The sequence below is a fragment of the Caloenas nicobarica genome, chromosome 1, assembly GCF_036013445.1.
Source record: "Caloenas nicobarica isolate bCalNic1 chromosome 1, bCalNic1.hap1, whole genome shotgun sequence".
In the NCBI taxonomy this organism is placed as follows: domain Eukaryota; kingdom Metazoa; phylum Chordata; class Aves; order Columbiformes; family Columbidae; genus Caloenas; species Caloenas nicobarica.
The window spans coordinates 119,135,911-119,161,243 of NC_088245.1; the positions used below are offsets into that span (position 1 = coordinate 119,135,911).

Consider the following 25,333-nt stretch of genomic DNA (forward strand, 5'->3'; position numbering starts at 1 on the left):
GTGTGAATAAAGTTTTATGCATTTCTGAAAATTCTGTGCCTGTCAAGAAAACATGCCCTTTTTCCTTTTAATTGATCCCGTGCAGTTGCAGGGCCTGTCAGTAGTACTGTGGGATTCCTGTATATACATAATTCCGTATGGCACGCTACTGCTAACAAATAAGCAAATAAGCTTTCAGAATGTTCACCTCTTACCTACTTTGGCATCTGCACTACTCCACCTTTGAAGTACGCCTCTTGCCACATTATCACTTCAATTACCAATTTTAATTCTGGAACGACTATGTGTGATGTTCTTGTATCTCCTGAGCAATCTTTCAGCTGCTGGTATCTACCCTACGGCCCGATTACAAAGGTCAGAAGCTCAAGGTGTATGAGCCGGTGTGTTCTGTCACAATCCTGCTCACTTCTGATGTGCCTGAGTCTTCATCAGTTTTGGTTATTTATACAATAAGAATAAAATGAGAGCACGTCCACGCATGCAAGAACAACTTCTTTCGTACTTTCAAGTGGCTCCCCAGATGGTACCTTCCCATCTCCCACCCTCCAAATTTACAGATTTAACCAAAATACAATGTCCACAAAAAAAGATGGTTTATTGGCCTAGACTAAATGATGTAATGCTTAGACACTGTAATTGTACTGACAATGCTGTTGCCAATGTACAGAGAATGACACATGGAATATTTTTTCTGCTTATAATTAAGTCTAAGCACAGGAAATAAATAACAGAAAGGGCATTTGACGGTTTCCAAGTCACATAGCTTTGACTAGAAAAGATCTTGCATACCCAATAATTTAAATATAATTTCAACTTTTTGCCTTGCTGAATTTGTTTTGTGCTTTTGAGTTCTATTGAAGCTATAAAGAATTATAAACTATTAGAGTTTGAGAAGTACAAAGTTGATCAGATTCCTAACAAAAATGTAGAGACAATAATTACAAAATACTGTCCTTTAAAAGGTATGCCACATTAACTTACTTTGATTTAGAGAATGATTGGCAGCTGCGGAGTTGGAATAACACTGAAAAAAAACAAGGACATGATATCAAACAGGTCAGATTTGGTTTTCCTTTCTCTTTTCCTATCAATACATCTCTCCTTACAGTACTATTGTGTCTGTGCAGTGGATATTGCAGATGTTACATTTACTTATTTTGTTTGTCTTCAACATTTATTGGAATTGTTACCATCCAAATACTTCAGGTAAGATATTCAATTTAACCCAACAATGCTGATCAAACTGCATTGACAGTGCTTGGTTTTTGTTTGTTAAGTTGTCCTGATGAAATTCCAGCCACCACTGAAGACAATACACCCTACATATGTATATTTACAAAACGTTTGACGAATTTCATGGCACAGATGGATTACGCATGAATCCCAACAAGCAATCACATCACTAAAATTTTAGATAAACCGACTGCCATTTCTGCCCTCTCCATTTAGCACTGGGGGCAACAAAATACTTGGACAAGCAACAGGTTCAGCAGAACCACAACCAATATAAAAAGATATAGACAAACATTTCAATACATTGCTTAATAGGTTATAAGTAATAAAACCTAAACCAAACCCATATGCGTCCTCATTCTGGATTTTTTGGTGCACATCAGATCCACCTACTGATTGTTTGCATCTATATCCTTGGAAGAACATGGTGTCTTCAACCTAATGCGTTAACAACCATGCACATACAAATGCTTTTATGCATATTCCACAAGAGACTTCTCACCCACAGTACAAGATAAACAGTACAACACATTGAACGGTCTTTCTTAAATCCTACTCACCGTCTGGTCAAAAAAATGCATTATGCTAATATACAATGAGATTAAAAAAAAAAAAATGAAGAATAACTGCTCAAACAGCAAGTATTATTAATTTTATCAGATGTATTTTCCAGAGTTCTTACTGACCAGTCAAACCTATACAAACTAAACCAAAACCAAGTGAAACTCAGTCCTTCACTTTAAATCAGAAAAAAGAAGAGCAAAATGACTTCAGCACTTCCATGGCAGTACCACAAACCATGGACTGTCACAAACTGAGTGCAAGAACTGGCACAGATTAGAACTGAGCAACTGAGACCAAGCAGTAATCTACAAGTACACAAGTGTTCTGAAGAAATTCTACATGACCTACGAAAGAGCAGTTTCAATCCAGTTGCTTATGGAAGGTCATCTGGCAGAGGACAATCAGCATCAAAAGAATGGTAAAAAGTAGCACTGAAGTATGCAAATGTATTATGTCACAAAATTTAATTTTGCCGGCTGAACTCGCTGAATGTTTAGCAGTTACCATAATAGCAGGCCTACCCTCTCTCTTATAGAAAGCAACTGGTGGGAAGCTTCATGAACAGCTTTGCCCTGGAACCAGGTTGTGCTTTGAAGCTGAGCTCTAACACAGACATGTGCTGCAAAGCCTTTGCCTCATTCACATAAGCAACGCTTCCAAAGATTTCACATCTTCCAACCGTTCTGAAAAATGTTTCATTTTCATTTGTTCTCCCCTTCCTCACAGTTCCCCCTCAGAATACATTGTTGGTCTCTCACAGAAATACACCTCAATCTTTACCAAAGAAAAAAAAATGTGCACGGTAGTAATAAAATATCCAAATAAAAACTTAACACAAAGAAATGCTGCAGAAAGAATTCTTCTGGTTCTACATCAAAACCAAAACCAAGATGTCTGGGCTGCTAAGTTTTACTGTGTACTGAGGCACCAAAGCTTCCAGAGAGGTGTGTCTGAACCAAAGATGCACTCCGCCGATCTAGCTCACTTCAGTACAATTAGAGGTTCATTCATTGAATGAGATCTGAGTTCTGGTAAAATGTGGTGATGCCAGCTGCTAAAGAAGAAAACTAGGAGTCTTGTCAGACCTTCACGAAAGACAACAGTGAGGGCTGGGGGAATACCTGCATTATTTCAGTTACAGTAAAGAGAAGCCAGCCTACAATATGACAAGGGTAAGTCAGCTGTGGCACTTCCATTACTGAAAATAATGTGGTGACTGTTCCCAACTCAGCAGGCAACCAGCTGTGAAGGTTTATTTGCAACAGTGACCACTTGAGCAGCTGGGTATTTTTTATCCCAGGGAAAGCTTGCGTTTTAGCTGTACAGCTATCCAAGTCCAGCTGCTATCAGAGACATGAGGTAATCATTATTTCCAGAAGAATTAACATGATGTCAAGGGTGACACAGGAAAAATGATGGGGTAAAATTTTAAAATACAAGAACAACTAGTAGGTTTAAAATTGTATTTTTCCATTTTAAGTCCTGTCCAGTGAAAGATAGTTTAACAGCATGAAGTATAAGTTTTCATAAACTGGCTCAAAAAAAAAAAAAAAAAAAAAAAATCACTGGAACAATCAAACCCTGAACATTCCTTAATTAAATGAACAAGCCTCTTGGGAATGACACAGGCAGAAACCATACTTTTTGTAGACCAAACCTGAGCAGAGATCGGATTTTGTTTCTTTTCTGTAAATAGACAAAATAAGTATTTCAAGATACAGCTGAAGTGGCATCAAAATAGCAACGTCCCGGGTCACAATCAGAATTTTGTATATACAATTTGTATTAACTTAAAAAAATAAAGACGTTCCAAATACCTCCAGAGAACATTCTAGGTTAGCAAAATGTCCTGTACAAAAGTAGGCCACATCTGTTGGTTTAAAAGAAGTCCATAGCAGTTGGTCTCTTCTTAGCTGATACAGTAAACGGTTTCTTCATTTGAGGCTCTCCTGCTGGGGTACCTGTGGGTGACTTCAGCACCCCATGATGGGGTTTCTGTTCAGGATTGAAAGCCACACGGGAAGGTCCTTCTGGGCTCACTAGTATACTTTTGTCAGTCTTTTTAAACTCTGTTGAAAAACAAGCAAACAAGTTTAAAGAAATACAAATCCTGGAATATCTGGGCCCATCAATCAGTCGTGGAATTACCCAACCCTGGAAGCCTGCCTTAGATCCTTAAGTCCGTCACTAAGCAATAGATGCCTAAGACCTCGCAAAAAAATGGAGAGATGCTGGTGAAGCACATCTCTCAGCAGAGTTCCTTTGAGAATGGGGTCTGCTGCATTCCCCATGGTTTCACAGACCACTGGAGACTCTAGGCCTACTCCTCAGAAACAAGAGTTCCAGCTATCCTGGAGAACACCACACTTCAGTTTAAAAGATGACGATGGGTAAGAAGTGGCTCTACTCTGTTAAACAGTACCGCTCTAGAGACTCTTGGTTACCCCTTCTGCTGGCAGGTGGTCATTTTTTTTCTCTTTGTGCAGCTGTGTTATATTAACATAAAGACATATATCTGAACCCACTATTCTCCATTTGAACTTGGCCTATAGCACACCTCAAAGAGAGAAAAAAATGATAAATGTATACATGGAATAAACTATGCTATGGAGCAAGACATTTATTTATCAGGGAAAACACTGTCTGCTTATATGTGGTATCCAGAAGGGAACTTCACATTTACCTACTCACTATTGTTAATAAACCACAGGCAGCCAAGATAAAACAGAAACTTTGCTATTATATGTGGCAACGTACTTGACCAAACAAGGACATTACAACAATCTCATGGACTATCCACTGAGCCTTGCTGATTAGGTCCCAGTCCAAGGACACGATGTAAACAGCAAAAGCTGCTTGAGCAAGCATAAAAGCAGGAACTGGCAAGCAGCAGTTAACTGCAAGAATGCGAACAGCTGCCATACATGGGGACGCGTGATGTAGCAGCAAGAGCCAATCAGCAATGTAGCCATGCACGTGAACAGCTCGTGGACAAACTGTTTATCCAATCAAATAACAGCGTGTCGCGTGTACGGAAATAAGATAGGTATAAATATAACTTTGTTAGAGCAATAGTGTCTTCAACTATGATCATCTTGATCTGTCGTTGAGTCCGTTATTTTGCTCCCGCAATTATACAGCCTGAGTTCATCAGCATATCAGCACCTTTGTCATGTGAACAGAAGTGAGCAATGACGACCGCAGTGCACGTGTTTCCCTAAGAGCTGCCCTGCAGAACGGGCAGCTCAGGAAGGAGAGTTTGTCAGTCTGCTGCATTGTTTTCTATCCGTAAGGCTCCATCTGCAAGTCAGTAACGCAACACCCTGGAATCATGCAAGTCTAGCTGTTGGGCTGAGCGTCCTAAGCTTTACCATCTCCTCTGGGCAGGAACCTGAGGATGGTTTATAAACTATTTACAGATATTGAGGTAAAAGGGATCAGAACCATCTTGTTCTAGAGAGGTGAAGGGTACAGGTATGTATGAGTGTGTACAACTTCCCCCTGCCTTGGCTACAAGAGAGGCTGTGGAGACATAGAGATTTATTAGACTCACCAGCAGTCATGTTTTTATTCAAGCCAAACGTGACTTTTTTGGAGCTGGATGACTGCAGCTTGTTCATCTATAAAGCAAAATAATAACATGAAATAAAATACGAGGCAATGCTATGAGTTCTTTTACCTACATCCCATCAAAACCGACACAAAGCAGCCCACTTCCTTCATTCGATTTAGAGCTCCCCCAATCCTCTAGCACTGACCCCTGCTAAGACAGCACTGTTTTTCTAGCCAAAAGCAAACATATTCCATTTGTAGAAAAATCACATACTCTCCTTAACGTCATTATGTAATTCGACAACAAACAAGAAAGTATTTGTGTATTAAATACACTGGCCCCATAGCGCTCAGGCCTCAAAGTGCAAAGACGGCTTGCAAAGATACTACATGTTAAAAAGGCTGAGAAAAGAGGGCAGTCTTTGGAAGCCCTGCACTGTTGCCAGCCTCCAGAAATGGGAAGAAATGGAGGCTAAGTCCCTTAGCAAGACTGAAAGTCTGTTTATGCTTTTGCTTTCTTGCAAAATGAGCAGGTTAGGCGTGGTGTCCTTTCAACAAGAAGGTAATTTTGAAAGCAAAGGGGAAGGAAGAAGAGATTTTAAAGATGCCTACAACCCAATTTCTGAAACTCTGGAGCCATGTGTGATTCTGTCTACCAGGAAATGCAACCGCATTTCAGTTTTATCTGCCCATGTTAGACTAACAGAGTGGAAACGACAGCATTGTGGTGGCTGCCCTCAGCACCCCCCCAGCCAAACCAGCAGCAGTTTGGTCCAGGCTCCAAAGGAGAGAGAGGCCTGAGCTGCAGCCAGGTCAAGAACTCCTGTTAGGAAACGCACAAGGAAGCAGAACGGCGCACTGAGCACCAATAATTTGTGGGTGCAGGGAGTCTCGTGCAGACCTTTCCCACTGTGTGCAATTTGACTACAAGTCAGCCTTTTTCTATAAATATGACAGCCTGGGTGAGCAACTGTGAGCTCTGTCTGCTGAATAACCGGCTGTATGGCGATGGTTTTACTACTAACAGGTCAGTGGGTAAGCCCAATTTAAGTTTCATACCAATCATTTAGCTTAAGTAAATGCATACTAAATATATGGAATCCTCTAGAAGTACAAGGTTGCGTGATTTTTAATAGACTCTCTGCTTCATGTTACCTAGTAAGCTGGATTTGCTGAAATCTTAAGCTGTAAAGTTCTGCTCATATTTACCAAAAGCAACTACAAACTACACTGAACACTTGCAAGATAAGGTCTAGTTTGCACTTTGCTGGGAAGATGGGAATTGACTGGGAAAACAACTTAAGGCTGACGTGAAGACATTACAGACATCTGCAGAATGGGGACTCTTTTGCACTTCACCAAGAAGAAAAGGATTTATTCAGACAAAATAGCACCTGCAAGGCTATGAACTATAAACAATATCTACAGCGAAACAAAACAAAGGCACGCACGAGATCATTGAAAAAGATTCAATGAGAAGCAAGAAGACCCCAATCTGAAATGTTGCTATTGGACTGAATCATGGTATGAATGATCTGTAAAGATATAAAAATCTATGGTTTTTGTGCTTAGCTGGACCCCTGTGCAGGTACCCAACTTGAGCCAGCCCGTTCCTACTCTACTCCATTATTTTTTTTTTTTCCTATGAAGATGCCTGAAAGTTTGCTCTGCGAATGGTATCAGGCTCCTGGAGAGACGGTAAGCAGCATTTGGCTTGGCATATTTCCCCCCATTCAGTAAAACAGAGCGAACCCGCCACTGAACTCTTTTAAGTCGCTCTTTTCTTTGGTAAACCTAAACATCGTTCTGCAGTAAGCAGAACCCTAAATCACTCCCCTGCAACAAGCATGAGTGAGGTCATGCCCTTTGCTGGGGCAGGTAGCTTGGGAAAAGACCTGTGCCCAGACTCAGCTGCCAGCTGTGGGATTGCAGTACCTGCATGGACGGGGCCCTGGTAGAAGAGATGGTGCTTCTGGCTTTCCTGAAGAATACTGGCTTTGGTAAAGTTGATTTTTCAAATTTTACAAAATCATTTCCTGGCTTTGGTAAAGTTGATTTTTCAAATTTTACGAAATCATTTCCTGGCTTTGGTAAAGTTGATTTTTCAAATTTTACGAAATCACTTCCCGGTTTTGCTTTCTTTTTCTTTAATGATGGTAGAGCAGCACTGCTATCCTATAAGGGAGGGAAAGGAAAAAACGCTCATAAGTACAAAAGTACTGTAGTTAACTCTACCTAGTACAGCGATCAGTGCTCAGAGCTTACCATACGCGGCTTCTGTAAATATCACCACAGCTGAGAAAGTGCTTAGTTGGTACTCACATAAGCTATTCATCATGGTTAACTTGCAGGAGTTAATTTTGCAGTTAGCGTGACTGAAACCAGAAGTTTAAGGCAAGCTCTGCACAGAAATAGGAAGGTCACTGCAAAGCAAAGAACTTGTAATACATTTGTCTGGCCTGTCAGAGTACAACAAACATGTTTTTTTCATGTGCATGAGGCTGCCTTACAACTGATCCAGCTCTCCTGCACACAAGTGCTGGGTTTTTTTTTTAACTTGCCCTTAAGCAAAATCTCTTCTGTGGTACTTCTGGATGCATAAGATATGCAGCTAATGAACAAACCCAGCTTTACACTAAGATGGAGAGTTTAGAGAAATGAAAAAAGTGGAGTATGAAGTCTGTCTATACTCTCAGAAATCCAGCTATTGCATATTACTACTAGTTTGCAGCCTCATATTCATGCTGAAGATTGCCATTTAAAGCAATCCTCTCCAGCACAAGGGAATTCTTAGGAGATGTACTGGCAGTGCCACTAATGGAGTGCAGCCCTCCAGAGCTTTCCAACCTGTTGTCTATGGGCCCCAGATATCTGCGGACTATTGTGAGGGGAAGTTCAGCTACGCTTCACATCAACCTACAGATGTGAAATTCTGAAAGCAGTTTGTAGTCATGCTGTGGAAAATGTCCAGGGGATATGGCCTCTTGCTTTCCGAAAATCACTTCTGCTTTAAACAAAGTGAAAAAGACTAAGTCTTCTAGCTTTCTGAATTCCAGAGATAATTGTGAAATAATGCTGAACTTGTCTGGTTTTTCCCATTCTCCCCCTCCTCCTCCCTCTTGATATTTGAAGCTAGTTCTTTGAAGGTGTGCTTTGTCTTTGAAATCAAGATTCAAAACATGCCCCTCATGATTTCTGGGCACAAGACCGGTATTATGTAACTAAAATCAGGAAATAAGATGTTATTTCTCAAGCAATGAAAACAAAATTAGCGAAGCCTCATTTCCTCCACATTTGTGCATTTTAGCTTTAACCCTGCCCTCTTTCTTATACCAATACTCTGATTCTCCTCCTGACTCAACTCCCAAATTTCTTTCCTCATTTCTATCCCTTGCTCCCACTCAACACACACATACAGACACAGTGATCTTGACTGGGCAAGAAACAGCAAATGCTGTCATTTTTTTTGAATTACACACGGGAAGAGTGGCCCGCTAGCCTGTGCACGGCCTGGCCAGGCAGCCAGCAGGCAAGTGCTGGGCTCACATTGCTGCCCGTCCCCGTCCCTCAGGGGCTACGCTAATTTGGGCCACCAACTCATTTCCATGAAGCTTGCAGGAACTTTGTCTTGAATCTACCATGAGTCTTTGAACCTGTTGCTCGTTTGCAGCAAAGTTTTACAAACGGAGATGGGGGTGGCACGATCATATTTTATTCGAAACTAAGCTCTTATAGGGAAAGAAGGAGGAGGTATGCAACAGGGAATATTTAGGCAACAGGAGACAAAGCCAACGGTTCCTACTTTGGAAGCCTCGCAGTGACAAAAATGCAGTCTGCACATTGAGAAGAGAGAAACATTTTGGTTCTTCCTTCTCAGTACTTTACAATCAAAAACCAGAAAATGTCAAAGCTATTTTAATACTACTTAAGCAACGTTTCAAAATGCACTTTTTCTCCCTTGAAGGACTGAGTGGTTATACCAAGTTCAAATATGGGACTGCACTACTAAACTAATCATAGAGTTTTAAACTTAAGTCAAAACAGAAGCGAGCTGACAGGCCAGTAACATGCACTTTTTAGTCAGAGGAAGATGGAGTTGTTTTGTATTCTGAATCTCATTTATGCTTTATGAATTTTCTTTCTACCAAAGAGAGACTTCCAAGAATATAATTGCACCCCTAAATGTGTTAAGGTGAATATACGCACAGGAAATGAGCAATTAAAACAATTTCAGTGGCAGGAGAGGGAAGAACCCCTGCACTGTCTCTCATAGCCACACTACCAAAAATATACAGTGCAAAATGCTTGACTCTCAAATTGCTGAGCAAAATCAATGCTATTCTACTTATTGCCAAGAAGAAAATGGGGGTGGGAGGTAGAGAGGGGAAAAAAAAAAACCCTAGCTTGTTCCCAAACTGCAAGACATACATTATTGAAGAAGAATACAATCAGACCTTGGTAGTGAAAAAAATAAAAAGGTATTATCTTCATAAGAAACTGGACCATTCATAAATGTGATCATACAGCCATTGATGACGTTGAAGGTCTCAGTGTCATATTCTCTGTTTGGTCTTGCGCCATACAGCACTAACAATTTGTTTAAGATGAAGAGCTGAGCTAGCAAAAGAAGCCACTATTGGAATTGTTGTGGGCAATTTCACAAGGAGCTTATACTAATCTAAGCATGTGCTGCTGGAAAAGGGGTGTTCCATTCTTCTATTCTCATCCTTTTGCCAAAATATGCCCTTTGTCAATATGCTGTGAGCTCAAACAGAGAACCAGTGCAAAAGAATAATTAACCCAGGGATACCAAAAAGAAAAAAAAAAAAAAAAAAAGAAAAAAAAGACAACCCGAAAAAAAAAACAACAACCCAATTTTCAGCTAGATGTGTTCTTTCAGCTGAATAGCTGGCACAGGCTTTAGTGCCGTTGCACAGGAGGGCTCAAGACTGTGGCAGTGGTTGTGGATTTCTGGGGAACTGAGCTCTTTTTGGTGGCAATGCACGATGACATTCGCACACAGCCTGCCCATGAAGCTCTGCACTCGGAAAGCGAAAGCCAATTTGAAAATGAGCCTGGCAGTTCATGAAGAAGGCAGAGAAAAGAATGAGATATACATACCCCCTTCTTGCTTTTCTTGCAGGCAGTCTCCAGAACTCCACTAGCTTCGACAGAGTTTAGCACCTCTTTTATTTTTCTCTTCTTTTTCAAGATTGCTGCTTTCTGGCTGGAGACTTTCATCGCTTCCAAACCAACCAGCTTTGTCTTTGTCTTCAATTTGACCTTTCTGGAGCCTGCATCTCCTGACAGGGTCCCCAGCAATCCCTCCTTGGTGGATTTCAGGTCAGCTCGCTGCAAAAGGGTAGCCCCGTTCACCAGGATAGCCCCTGCTTTCTGCTGCTTTTTCACAGCCTTAGGAGTTAAGGGTGTGACAGAAGGGCTGACACCCTCTGCCTCACTGGCATTAGCTGATCCATTCTGACACGCTGGTTTTACAGGAACATTTTGCACTTCGGGAATAGTTTTCTTCAACTGACTCTTTTTGCTCTGTACTGTGTCTCTCAGACTGTTTTGCGCAGAGATACTGTGATTTTCTCTGGTGTCAGTTGCTACATTTGTGGTCTCATTTGCCTCATTTACTAGCAATTTCTTTTTCTTCCTTTCCTTGTTATTTTCTGGCACCTTTCTCTGGCTAAAAATATTAGATCCAGATGTTTCAGCTACTCCCTCCTCAGAATTTCCATCAGCTGTTCCAGAATCAGCACTTAGGCTGTCTCTCTTCTTCCTTTTTTTCCTCTTCTTCTGGGGAACCGGTGCGTCCTTTGCACTTGACATCTCTTGTTCATTGTCTAAATCTGCCCCCAAAAGAATGCCATATAACACAGATGTGAAACACAAAGCTAATTACAAACAACTGAATTCTACTCTACTTTTTCCTTTTTTTAATTTAATTTTTTTTTTTTTTTTTAAATTTTCTTTAAAATAGGCATACCATTTTCCTGCTATCAGCTGGCACAACAGTTTTACTATTACAGCTGGTCAGAACACTGCATTCCTCTGATGCCTGGCCTAATTAATAATTTGCTAACATCTGAGCCATTTCCTGTAATAACTCTATTTTATATAGAAATATTGCTAGAAAAAGTTGCTATTGCTCTCCTGTTAAGCCCATCAGAAGGGCAGCTCAAGGGTTCAGTAGTTTGGTGAGATATTTTTGGGTATGATTTGGCTTATGCCACGTCAATATAAGCTGTGATGCTAGAGATACTTGTGCCTGGTTCTCAGTAACTCTCTTCACCTTTCCAGAAACACCCCAAAATTCTTATATTCTAACAGTCATCCTATTTTAAGAAGACTGACATATTTCTGTTTTCCTACAGTAAATGGAACTGCTCAATGTAGCAATGCAAACAGCAGCTTCCAGTTCTGCTTTTGATTGACATTTGAGGTGATAATTGCTTCAAAATTGGTAATAAAATTCCCACCACTTTCACATTTAACCTTCATCACAACATGACACAAATCAGTACATCCTGAGCAAAAGGTTTGCCTTCTTCAGAACTGCTTGTGGCTGATACTTTTAAATTACACAAGTGACTGCAGATTGTCTCTCTTCCAAAGGTTGGTGTTGCCTTACCTTTTACTTTTTCCAACTTGTTTTTCTCCCATGGCTTGACAGCTTTTTTCTTTCGCCTTCCTCTGCTGAATTCATCGTCATCTTCATCTGTAGAAACATCTTCAGGAAAATCTTGAGGGAAGATTCCTGTTGAGGAGGAAGGATAAGGTATCTGAAAACTAACAGTTCTATTTCTATTAACAGTTATGCTGTTCATATGCAGCATAACTCCCACGGAAAGAAAATCAACTCCTCATTCCCCACTAAACCCAAAAGAAAATCATACGAGTGATTACTATTTAAGTAAAAATAGTAATCTTTCATTTAAGGACCAAGTACGAGGTTGCTCAAATTGTGAAGAGGATTTTGCCATCTCACCAAAAAAGTGTAATATCTTAATGAGATTTTAAAAAAACCCTCATAAAACCCTCAAAACAATGTTCTTGAGATTTGCATTAAAAAAAAGAAGAAAAAAAAAAAAAGATTTGCAATACACATTGTACAGGAACATTATATATCCTTTAAAAGAAAGAAATTACTGTCTCTGTCTGCTGTTCAGTCCTTACCTTCTGCTAAGTCCTGGAACCTGGAGGTGGGGAGGAAGAGAGAGAAGAAAAAACAAAACAGCATTACTGGTTTAGTACCAATAATAACACTAGCAGCATAGTGTCACTGTACCTATTATGGTTTTGTAAAAATAGAAACAACATATTTTGCACAGGACGTTACAAAGAGCTAATTCCAGAAGAGATCTGCCTCAGAAATCCAAAAACTCAAACCAAATCACTGGAACTATTGAGAAAATGGCAATTTAACACTTCTCCCACGTTTGTAACTAGCATCACACAGAATCTAATGTCACATCCTGCAGTACAAACCCACCCAGTGCGGATACCCCTTGGCCAGCTGTGGTTGTCTCCTACCAATGAGCAACAGTAGCACAGGCTTCAGGCACCTTATGCACATTACCCAGGGCTGTGAGACAAGCCTGCTCTTGCGATATTGTCGCCAGGACAAGCGAAGGTGGAGAGAAAGCAAAGTTGTTTAGGACAAGGTGGCACATGCAAGGCGTATTTCAACAGAACTCACTTTTTGACCAGCTTGTACAGACGCTTTCTGTTAAGGGAAGGTGCATTTTTCTTGCTTGCCAATTCAAAGAGTTTGTCAGCAACAGCCTTATAATCAAACTGTTGGAGGAAAGTATGATATGGCTCTTCTTAGTCAGCTTATTCATGCAAGATAACCTAACGCAACTCACATTATCAACACTTCAAGTAGCATACACATCCTTTAAACAGCCACTTCCTTTAAACCCAAAGTATTTTTTCCTCTGTTGAAATTTATACCCTCTTCACACATGTACAGTGACTTTTACAGATGGTTGCTTCACTAACAGAACAGCTGAACTCATTATCACTTTCTCGAACATCTCTAACCTTAATTCTTACTCAAGAGAGAAGCCAACCAAATCAAAACTCACACAAATATTTAGCTAAGTATCAGATTTAAAGTGTGTCATGTCCTAATTCTTGCTTAAAAGCCACAGATGCCTGAAGCATGTCTGCCTGCCTGTGCGTGTGTTTCATTAGTGGACCTGTCAAACACACTACACTGCACTGGAAGTGCATGTAAAAAACCCCCAAATTGCAATGTTACCCTCTCTCCTATGTATCCCATCATCTATTACTTTTCTTCTTTTCACCAATGAAATTTATGCTGGCAGCTTCACCACCCACAGTGACTTGGCTTTTGCCACATATTTTTGAACTCTTGAAACAGGAAGGGAGGAGCAGAAAAAAAAAAGGTATGAGAGAGAAGAACGCAGAATTCAGAATTTAGATAAGGATTTCTTTTCTTATAAACTACTTATTGTGTACATACTACATAAATACCACCTTACATTAAAGCAGAAGGGACTAAAATTTTGTAACATGTTTCTGCAACTAACACCCTTTACTTCCGTATGTCTTGAAAGGGACACGAAAAAAGAAAACAGAGAGGGAGTACAATAGCAAAGCAAGCAAGCCACAAACCTGAAGAACAGTCCCGATACCATCATCAGAATTTTCATAACCATCTTCTGTTTCTTCAGAGCTCTGTACTGATTTTCTTGACAAACATCTGTCTCCTATTAAATAAAGAAGACTGAATATTAATGTCTAGTTTGTAAAAACTGAGACAGCATGCACTACTCTGAAAGACGGAAGATCAGGTGCATTTTTCTTCATGCTCTCTTGTGAGCCTGGACTGATTTAACCACATTATGTCACCATTATGCAATACACAACTATGGCATTATCTGAGTGCCTTTTAAAAAATTGGTCTGTACCAGAGCAGTATATCCAGACTGAAAACCTTCCTGCTCAGCCATTTAAAAAAAATTATTTTATTTAAAACTCCCACAGAATGCCAAAACCTCATAATCTTAAAAAATGTTCTGGACATCCAAGAACCAAAAGCCAGACTGGGTTATCATCTAGGACTGTTGCAGAAAGCTGATATTGCCTGATTTTAGAGAGACCACTGATTTTTGTGGTGTGTTGTTTTGGAGTCACTTTGTTCAAGCGCATCTCAAGGGAAGAGAGGAAAACGCAACTACCCTTACAATACCTTCAACACGTATTTGACTGGTTCAGAGCAGAAATGTATTTTTAAGAATCGGATTTTTAAATCCTAGCATTACCAAGGCCATTTAGAACTTCCTTCTCACCTTTGGTTTTAAGTGCCTCTTCATTTTCCTCTTTGTCTTCTTCAGATGCATCCTCCTCATCACCGTTGCTACCCAGTTCTTTCATCAGGTCCTCGATGGCATAGGGGGACTGATCCACAATGATCTCAAAGATACCAGTGGCAACGGCATGCAGCACACTTCGACTGTGTTACAAGAGAGCAGGGATGAGAGTTGAAAGGCAGAAGCATGCACACTCTCCCCTCTCACAATAAAAAAATGGAAATTTGAGGAAAATAGGGAAAATGGATAAGAAAGAAGATCTCGGAAGAGCATCTAGCTCTCCAGATGAGGCAAGTGAACCTGTTACTTCCCGGACAGCAGTCTTTTAATCCAAACAGTGTCCTGCCAGTGTTCCCCCCTTAAATGTCACTGTGTTTATATGCTGCTCTATATTTCACTGCAACAACAAAGAATCTACCCAGCGTGGCTGTTCTACGTGTTTAAAAAATACAACCAGACAAAACCAAGCAACAGAGGCTGATGTAGTTCTTATAAATCCATTAAGATTATCTATAGCTTTGACAAACACAAGTAATCTTCAAATGACTGTGCACATCATTAATATAGTATCCTTCTTTCTCTATGTTCTGAAGTTATGCTGTGGCTCTTCTTCAATCCATTTACTACCATGTGGAGCAGTATACACAGAATTACTTAGTTCTTAAAAAATATGTATCCTTTCATTAAACTTACTCCTTTGAATTGGCAGCAATTTTGCAGAAAGGTTCAATGAACTTGAGATTCTGGTCTGCTGTGAGCTGTATAATTAGAAAGAAAGAAAAAATAATTAGTATAGTAAATGTTGTATATGTGTATGTTAAGGTTTGATTGCAGGGCAATGATGTCCTGGTTTTGTTAAAAACAAGACAGTGTACAATCAAATTATTTGAATATTTTGTGTAGCGGGATCTTCTTAAAGAAGTTAAGGTAAATCTTTCAGCATATTATCTGGTTCCAACTGACAGGAGAATCTAGTGACTTTTTGTTACCACTGGTACCACCAACTTCCAGATATTCTCTGGAAGAATTATAAAAATGTTGACTGCCTTGCAGACTTTAATCTACTGAGTACAGAAACATAACAAACCTTCTTATTTCAGATATGGAAACAAGAGGTAGAGAAAACTTAAATAATTTTGTGTAGTTTCACAAAGAAGGTCTGTAGCAGACATGAGTAAGATCTGAGTTTCCCTTAGCTGGACTGCTTGGACCAAAACACTATCAGCTACAGTAGCACTAAGGATAAAAAACCTTCCCTAAGTTCAATTTATGAGCATCGTCTGCAATTTCAAATAGTCTAGGAGACTAATTCCCCATGCTTCCTGTGTGTGGCTTAGCCACAGTTTTGTGACTGCGGAGCTGCAGAAATTATTTGGGCTCCAAGTGCAGGCACTTCTTTTGTGCAGACGCCTTCTCTCTCACGCTCCACAACCCAGAACCACAAAAGCTGTAGGCAGGGTCACTTTCAATACTGACTGCAAAGAACGCAAATGGAAAACTGCGAACAGTTTCACCCACTGCGATGATGCCAGAAACGAGAGGAGGTAAATGAGCAGAAGGCTGGAGTAGGGCACAGGGCAGCGAGCAGCTCGCCCCCACGGAGCAACAGGAGATGGACTCTTTGGAAGAAGTTCAGCAGTGACAGCTGCAGTAGCGGCTTTCAGTGCCTGCAAAACTCTGCATCGCGGTCACATCAACCAAAATTAAGGACAAGAGAAACAGGGATAAAGAGCAGAGAGAGACATGTCATCAACAAAACGAACAACTGGACGCAGAGGGTAACTTGCTCAATGAGCAGCCAACAAGGTTTGAAACTGACAAGAAGCAAGTAATGGACAACTCTGAAAGCTCAGTCTCCCTCTATTTAGGTGTCATACAGTCAGCCAAGAGAAGGCTTTATGTCAGTTTGTGCAAAAGCAAAGACTGGAAAACATGTTCACGCAAGGAAAAAAGATGTCAAGTCCTTTCTGTTGAAACAAACAAATGAGAATCCTGTAACTTTTGTATCACTAATTCCAACTTCAATTTGGAGCAGTATACCAGCACTCAGGAACTACTAATTGTCTACACGAAGACATGAACAAAAGTAAAAGCATAAATTGTAATAAGCCACTTTCTTCACACTTATTCAATATTGCTGTGTTAATTTAAAATTGTTAAAACATACATAATACATAAAAATTATATTTCTTCTAAAATGCTGTGTGCTACAGTTAACTTTAATCGGGAAGAAAACTACAATGTATTTTCTAACCTCCTTTGCACCAACTTTAGCCAATTCATCCAGATAGATATCAATGAAATGTAACTTTATCCCAACAGGAGCACCGCTCTCTGGGTCCATAATTTCTTTAATTTGTAGCTGCAGGAATAGTTCAATCAGACTGAAAAATAAAGAGGAAAAAAAGAACAAGTTATTAATATTCAATTGCTCATGTTCTATTTGCTTTGAAAACAAACTCCAGTCATTCACAGTTTTAACAGTTCTTTAAGACGGCTGTCCAAGACTCATAAGAAACAAATCCAGTGACCAATTTTCATATCTTAAAGGAAACTTTAAAAAAAAAATCCATCCATAATCAGAACTACTTACAGCCTAGATTATTTTGTAGCATCAGACAATCCACTCAACGCAGTTTGCTACAGTGAAAAATCACTGTTTTAAAACTCATACCTTAATTTGGACTAAAGTTTATTATGCTATATGATTGATGGGTAGGAGGAGGGACATTTGAGCTGGGCATTCCAAAGACACAGCTGTCACATTCATTCATCCTTGATGGACAACACCTCATACTCTTTTATGAGATGATTTTCATTTTGGTGCACACCCGAGGATGAAATGCGATACTGATCCTTCTCAAACTCATTTCAACTGTGCAGACTTTGCCTTCATTAAAGCATGCTATCCGCTATCCCTTGTAGCAAAACAATTACAATGAAGAACAGACTGAGGGCTAAGCCAGGCACAAAAAAATCATTATCCCAATAGCTCAAGCCACAAGTGACTGGGCTGTGTACAAGTAGGACTGTGGCTCCATTCAGTTACTGACTTCTGGAGTACTAACAAATACTGCTGGACTGACATGGCTCAGAGAGACAGGCTGTCATTGCTGCATCTAAGTAGCACTTGGGACCTAATTTTAAAAATTATTTTAATTTTTTTTTTCTCTGAGGCCTATCCTAGGTATCTTTCAGGAAAGTGAATCTTTATATATTCCACACTTTCTCCCCTGGCATTCTGTAGGATCTCCTGCAGTTTTGCCCAGAACAAACGTTTCCAGTTCCAAAGAGAATTTTAAAGCATTCTGAAACCATTAAGATTATTTCGGTTTTACTTTTAATACGCCTTTCTTCAAAAGCATTTTCAAAAAAAGAGAAATGGAACACATGCTAGGCAGCTTCTAGGCTCCACCTGGGAGGGAAAGGCAGCTCCTGAGCTCCCTCACTCTGCAAAGAAAGGAATCACGATCTTCTCTTCCCACATTGCCTCCTCTGGTGGGGCAGGGCCTTCCTGGCCATCCTTCCAGTGAAGCTGGAAAAAGGGAGGCAAAGCCCTAAGAAACCTTGTCAGAGATGTTTGGGTGACCACGTCTCTGCCATGGGAAGGTGCGTGGAAAATAAGGGCTTTGGCTTTATCACACCTCCTCCCACACTCTCTGTCACTGTCAAGGAGCATTTTCATCTCTTCATCTGTGGGCTTTTGCCCAAGGCAAAATTAAGGTAGAACAGAGGGGATGTGGTGTACTTTAGCTTTGCTTTCTTTTCTGTTTCCACAAAAACATGCCTGTATGCATTCTACATTTCAGAAGGCAAGAGAGAGAAAGGATAGCCTTAACACTAGGTTACCAAGAACTTTTAATTAAAAGACTTAGAGCTCTTCATGAGTTTAAACCCAGAGCAAGCTTAGAAGTGGCAAAAGAGCTCTAAACAGAGAAAGATCACTGCAATTATTGTAACAAGCCACCAGACTGAGTTTATTCCAAACCCCTTCTGGGATGGGCTCCTTGTCTAATCTCTTCAGAGGTGATACTCCATTGATAGCTCTCCTGGCTAAATCAGTCAGATCTAGCAAACTCCATTATAAATTTGGAAACCTTAGATTTCACAACTACTTGGAATACCACATGACAAGCTCCTACGTTCAGGTTTTGCACAAGCGTACATCAATTACTTTCTCAAGTCTCTTTCTGTGAAACATGCACTAAATGGCTCAGGTTAATGTGAGAGTTAGTGTGCATTTAACTTAATGAAGTGTAACACCTAACTTTGTTTCTAAGCTACATATCATAAGTGCTCTGAAGAACAAATAAGCTCTAGTGTTAAGGCTTCATGACAGCACCGTTTGTGGAGAAAAAGGATCTATTAAATGAAAATGCATTTGATAAAGGTAAATGGGGCAAATTCTTTATAATCTGCTCACCTTTCATCCCATTCATTTCTTTTCAGCACTTCAAAGGATTGCCTCAAAATCATACGCATTAGCTGCAAAGTACAAAACTTGTTATACATGTTGTTCATGAAAACAGATAAAGGAGTTACTGTGACTGTAACATGAATAAACTTCTTAGTAAAGCTCTTTGTAGCACAAAAAGGTGGCCATATTCCTCATATGAATATCTCCAGAGACTTGACTATCATGTCAAGCAACAGAAGGATGCTGTGAAGCTCGAAAGACAAACTATTTTCACATCCTAAGCCCAGAAAAATACATGACCGTTTCTACTATACTGCTTTCTCTTGCTCCATCACCCTGATTTCTTCATTAAGTGCTTCCAAATTTAAAACACCCACAGCTTAAACTGGAGACAGCAAAACACCACAGATGGTACAGTAATTTAATTTACTTGAAACTTGCACTAGGAGACAGATATATGTAAAATAGCTACGTTAAACTGGCTCAAAACACTTTCCTTACTGAAAGACGTGGTTTCTGCTAACATTGAGAAGATAAAACCAGCAGTGAACATGCCCGCAATTAACTTCTTTCAAAGATGACGATTAACGTGATTTTTGGTATTTACAAAGGTAGGTTTTTAAGATTCTTCTCTTGCTGATTTTACTATTTGTTTTAATATACTGTTTCCTATAGAAAGAATTATGATATTTGAACATACTACAGTGGATACTTTAGTAGTGGAAAGTTGTGGTTCTAGTGACAACTACTTTATACAATCATTAAAAAGTCTTTAAACAGTCTGATCTAAATAACTGATGGTGATGCAGTGTCCTCTGAGACAGTACTTATATTCCATATAGAAACCTATGAGAAACATCACTATGTTATAAAGGAAAGCAAATAAGAAAGCACTTGCAGCATGACATAAGCTATAATGGCTTTTAGATTTGCAGTGGTGAATGAAAGCCTTTAAAACAAGGATCTCTTGCAATGCTTCAAGAAGAGTCACTTGTCTACTCTTACAACATACATAAAGCCGTGTGTAGAAAAAGCTGCCTTCCAGCACACCACCACCACATCTTTTCTTGCAGAAAATATCTACAAGAAAGTTAGTATTACCATATAGTACTTATCAAGGCGGAGGTTGTCTATCCCATTCCATTCACGGTTCATAGTTTGCCAAAATGTCTGAATGAACAGGTGTCCTGTAAGAGAGTAAGAAAACACATCTGCATGTCTGGCCCAACAGGTTGTTTTGCTAGCCTAAAAGAATCTCAAGAAATCATGTCAATGTGAGAAAGGAACGCATTTTGGTAGGGATTTGCCTAGTGGCAGGGATTGAGCTATGGGAAGACATGCTTGAGATAGGCACAAGGATAAGTCAATGAAACTTCAGAACAAAAGAAAAGGCACTCAGCTACTTTTAAAGACAAGTGCAATTACAGGGACAGCTTTGTATCTATTTTGTGTTATATACACACAAGTTAGAGCAAAATATCCATTCTGCACTCATTTCTGCCCATGCAAGTTCTGGTGTTGACTGAGCACTGTATTTCAAGTGCATTTTGAATACTAGGTGCTTAACAACAGCTCACGAAACAAGGTTGGTTTTGAGTAGGAAATACACAATACAAGTAAGTCTATGCAGAACAACAAAGGCGGCGACAAGTTTGCTTTGCTACCCACCCTGCAAAGTCTCACCTTTATCACACTGGAGGTACAACCCTTCCCCTGTGACAAGCAGAAACAAACCACATCTCATGCTTTCCTTAGTGCCATCACACACACCAGTTGGACAAAAAGCAAAGAAAAAACGCAAAGCAGCACACCTATCTAGCTCTTTCTATTCTGGCACTGTGATGGTGGTCTCAAAATCACCAAAGATGAAAGTACCTTACAAAGCATTTGATAACAAAATAGTACTTACGAGCCTCGATATTCTGAATCACATGGATAAGCTGTGAGATATTGTTTGCAAGTTCCTCCTAAAAGTAAATATAGTTAGTATAGTATGTTTCAGTGCTTGATCTCTTCACTAAACATGCAACCAGAAAACAGCAAAAAGTATGAATAGCATGAAGCTTCCCTCAAAAATAAAAATATTGTCTTAACAGCTGCTTTAGTACTATAGTTATCCTTCCATTTGGATTAGATCAGTTGTAAGAGAAGATTCAAGGGTATGAAGCTCTGTTCACTTCACCAGACCTCTACACAAATCATACTTTTAACAGCAGACAAAATGAAATTAGGAGAAAAATCCCATTCAGAGGGTGACTCCAAAAATGATGCCATTTAGGCTTCTGTTCATCTGGTGAAGATCAAGTTAGTCACCTCTCTTGCACATGCCACATATGGGCAGCAGGGGAAGGGGAAAAAAAGGTGAGCAAAACTCACTATGGTAATTTTCAGTATTCTAAATTAGTATGTCTCTATAGTATATTTTAGAAGAGACCCACTGAAGCAAATATAAAATCAGTTACTATACCTGTAGCAGAGGTTTATCCTGCATCCACATACAATAGAACAGGCCCTTCCATATTTTTAGCAGTTCTTCCTGGCTGAAGCCACCTGCAGAACAGAAATTGTATGAACAAAAATGAAAAATCCCACATTTCCACCAAAATGTTTTCATGCAGTTCCCTCTGTTCCCTGCTTTCTGCTTTGTCTTAAAACCTGAATCTATTGTATTAGCAACCACAGCATGCGAAACTGAAGGCCTTCTTTACCTTAAAGCTACCTTGAAAAAGATTTTGGTTTTAGGGCTTCGATTGTAACTCTGTCCGTATGTACAGTGTGGGAGCTTGGATTAGTAATGTTACAAGCACTCACTGAAGACACGCTACTTTAATGCAAGCCTTGTTAGTATTTCTATTTGGGAGTTATGCTGTTCTGACATTACTATCAGTAAAACTGTCATGATTTTTCTTGTTCTAGACAATCTCCAAGGACCAGATCCACAGGAGCTCATTTAGAGGAAATGACATAAATCCTTTACAGATCTGCGCCCAAATAAGTGCAGCTCCATCAGATAGAAAACCACGCAGCAATATTTCCTCTTCTAATAAAAGTTACTTTTATTTACTATTTTTTCACCAATTCATTTACCAATTGTCTCCATAAAGATATCCTGCTATTATTAGCCCAGTACAGTATGCTCTTCTTCTCTTTCAATGTGCAGATTTTAAGAATGAATTAACAAGAAAAAAAAAGGACCACTTCCAAGGAATACTGTGCTCATCCAAGTTCATCTGCACACACAACTTCAGAGAGTCAGTAGTTCTGTGCCTGTAGGTAAAGCCCAGTAGAGCTCAGACTGTTCAACTGGGGCTGCTGATCCCTTTCAGAGGAAATTTCAGTTTTGTTTCGCTTTTTTTTAATTTCAAGCCATGGCATGTGGTAGAGATTGTTACGGAAATTACACATGCCAGCCACCATAACAGGGTTCAACTCTAGGTTTCTGCATAAGCCAAACTCTGTGGAGTTTAACTTCTTGTTGAAAACGAAAAGTTCAGCATGACGTGTAATTCAGCCTTCGCACTGACCATGCCGAGCAGTCCTGCCTACCTGTGAAACATGTGACTGAGGTGTGAGGTGAACCTCTTTCAAAAGTTAGCATGTTCTCAGCTATTCAAGGTAGGGTATCTAGCTGGGTTATCTAACGTATGAGCCGCAACCCTCTCAGAACGCTGGATGGATAGAAGACTGCTAATTAATAAATAACTTAAATCTCTACTGAACATAACGCTTTCTCTCCAAGTCCAAAGAAGATAACTTTTGTTTTAGTATTACTATCTTGAATAGTATGTAACAGTAAGTACATCTAAGAGCTCTGGAAATTAGTCACCCTTATTTCCTACCCATTTGCATTTCACGGCGGGCTGATTTTAATGTGCGAAAGGTTCACATCCCAACTCATAATTTCCCTGTGGTGGCTTCCTAACACCTTTTCCCTCAGTTAGAGGACTCCTGTCCATTTGGCAGGCTACTTCCACAAACTTAAAGGAATCTGCACTTAGCAATGAGATGCACAGAGCACTCCTGAACACACAGAAGCCACGTTCAGCTCAGGAAGTCTCCAGAGTTAAAAACAGCTGGAGGCTCAGAAAGTACTTGGGAGGAATACAGTGTACACTCACTTGCTCTTACTAGTCCCCAGGCAATCCCTAGATCTATGGTAACTGTCAGAAATGGGATAATGGGCTATTTGGCTCTCTGGCCTGACCCTGTAAGGCTGTTCTTATGTGGTCTTCCTTCTGTCAAACATGGCTAATGGGTCAAATACTATTTGGAAAGAGAAGAGGGTAAAGGGAAGAAACAACATCTATTCCCCAGCCTCTTTTCAAGGAATTAACTCAAGTTAAACTAGTGTTCCAGTCTCAGTTTAGCTCTTGGGGTGCCAGGTCTAGGCTGGCTTCCTCAAAGCCAAAGGGGTGTGTATGCATAAAGCTCAGTACCAGTTTCCCAAATGCTGACGGAAGGTTTACTAGGTCACACACAGTGCTCTGCAAATGCTCATGACCAGTTTCCCTCCTGAGTTGTGTCCAGGTTGCGAAACAGCGTGCTGGAAAAAGCAGTCCAGAATCATCACAGAATCTCTTGGGCATCTCTGTGCCGTGCTCCTTATGACTCCAACAGGAAGGTTTCCCGAGCTGGATCCGTGCATTCACACAGTGCTACGACTGACCTCGTAAGCCTCCTATAACCTGCATCCATGAGGAGGGTGCAAAGGAGGCACCTTCAGACTGGCATGGCTAAACACAGCTGTGTCCAGGGACACCACTGAAGTGCCCATGCACTGGACTCCTGGTTCTAAGGCAGCAGTACACAGCTCCATCTGGGATAATATACCTCGTTGAAAAAAAAAGCTTTTGATACTATGAATGTGGAGGTAACAGGTAACCCAGATAATGTGAGAATCGACTGCAATTATGCCAGTAATGAAACACTCCTAAGCTTTCCTTAATTCCGTCCAATGCTCTTGAACATCAGCCACGGAAACAGGCAGCTACCACCTCACCATGCACCACAGCAGAAAATAAAACTATATGTTCCATACGTCGGGCTGCACTCGGCCTGGGGCAGCTCAGTTGCCTTTACGTCCTGTTCCTGGGAAGGAGCGCGGGAGCCACACGGCTCCGATGCCGGCAATGGTGATGTTGCCAGCAAGACCCGCCCCGCCCCGGGCCTCCCCGAGCCCTCCCGCCCCCTGAGCGGGCGCTGAGCCCCGGCCTGCCCGCGGGGGAGCTTTATGGGTGCGGATCCCAAAGGGTCCCCACTCCGCTCACGGCCGCTGGAGGTGCACGCCTGCGGGATCACCGAGGCGAATACTTTCTGTGATAAAATCCAGACGTAATAATAACAATAATAATAATAATAATAACAACAAGAATAAAAACCAACACCACAACTAATATAAGTCCCCACAGACCCCGCAGGCGGCGGCCGCACGGTGCCGGGTCGCGGAGCGGGAAGCGGCTCCCGGCCACACGTGCTTCCGCTCTCCCCGCCAGCCTGCCGGGGCCGCCGCTCCACCCGCGCCCCCACCGCTGGCCCCGGCCACCGGCCCCACCCGGGTCCCCGCCGCTACAGCCCCGCCGGGCCCGAGCAGCGCCAGGCCGGGCCGGGCCGTGCCCAGCCGAGCCGGGCCCTACCGTCCGGCCGCTGGGTCCGGCCGCTGATGTACCCCCGCAGCTTCTTGAGGGCGCGGTCCCGGATGCGCTTCTCGTTGGCTGCCAAGCGCTGCGCGAACTGTATCTCGGGCGGCTGCACGGCGGCGGGAGCCATGGCCTGTCCGCAGCCCGCCCGGCCCGTCCGCGCCGCGCACAGTCAGACGCCGCCCGATGGCGTCACCGACGCCCCCGTCGCCCGCCTTTGCCGTCATCACGGCGCGGGCGGCGCAGCGGTGTGGGTGCGGCTCCGCCTCGCCGGGTGGTTGGTGCCGGTGCGGGGGTGTCACCCCAAACCCGTCTCTTACAGCCTGAAAACTCATCGGTACCAACGGGGCAGAAGGGAGCGAGGGAAGGACCCGCCCGGGCCCCCTCGGGGCTCCCCCACCCGCCCATGGCCCAGGACCCCATGTCACCCCTCGGGGCCGCCAGCCCCTGCCCCAGCGACACCGCAGCCGGACCGCTCTCCAGCTCCCCACAGCGCCGCCCGGTCACGGGCGCCGCCGAGCCCGCCCCCGTGCAGCCGCCCGCTGCCCCGCAGCCGCTCCGGGCGGGGCGGACCCCGGCAGCGC

The 25,333-nt window shown here is 41.6% G+C and overlaps 1 protein-coding gene across 1 annotated transcript; it reads right to left on the reverse strand.

Annotated features, from left to right (window-relative positions):
* Nucleotides 1-595: 595 nt before the first annotated feature.
* Nucleotides 596-24,982, reverse strand: RRP1B (ribosomal RNA processing 1B). The gene is made up of 16 exons (XM_065641425.1): nt 24,747-24,982; nt 21,581-21,663; nt 21,023-21,080; nt 20,215-20,300; nt 19,120-19,181; nt 16,951-17,080; nt 15,390-15,454; nt 14,676-14,839; nt 13,999-14,093; nt 13,055-13,152; nt 12,532-12,551; nt 11,987-12,112; nt 10,471-11,204; nt 7,285-7,524; nt 5,351-5,417; nt 596-3,866 (listed from the first exon to the last, which is right to left on the reverse strand). Exons 1-16 carry the CDS (start codon nt 24,877-24,879, stop codon nt 3,676-3,678), a joined length of 2,352 nt encoding a protein of 783 aa, XP_065497497.1. The 5' UTR covers nt 24,880-24,982; the 3' UTR covers nt 596-3,675.
* Nucleotides 24,983-25,333: the final 351 nt, after the last annotated feature.

What these genes read in the sequence shown, in the direction of transcription:
- RRP1B (XM_065641425.1), bottom strand. Translation starts at nt 24,879, where the DNA reads ATGGCTCCCGCCGCCGTGCAGCCGCCCGAGATACAGTTCGCGCAGCGC. An exon ending in GCCTTGATAAGTACTATATG is followed by an intron (nt 19,182 to 20,214) that starts GTAATACTAACT and finishes TGTACTTTGCAG; the next exon opens with CTAATGCGTATGATTTTGAG. An exon ending in GTTCCAGGACTTAGCAGAAG is followed by an intron (nt 12,113 to 12,531) that starts GTAAGGACTGAA and finishes CCTCCTCAACAG; the next exon opens with GAATCTTCCCTCAAGATTTT.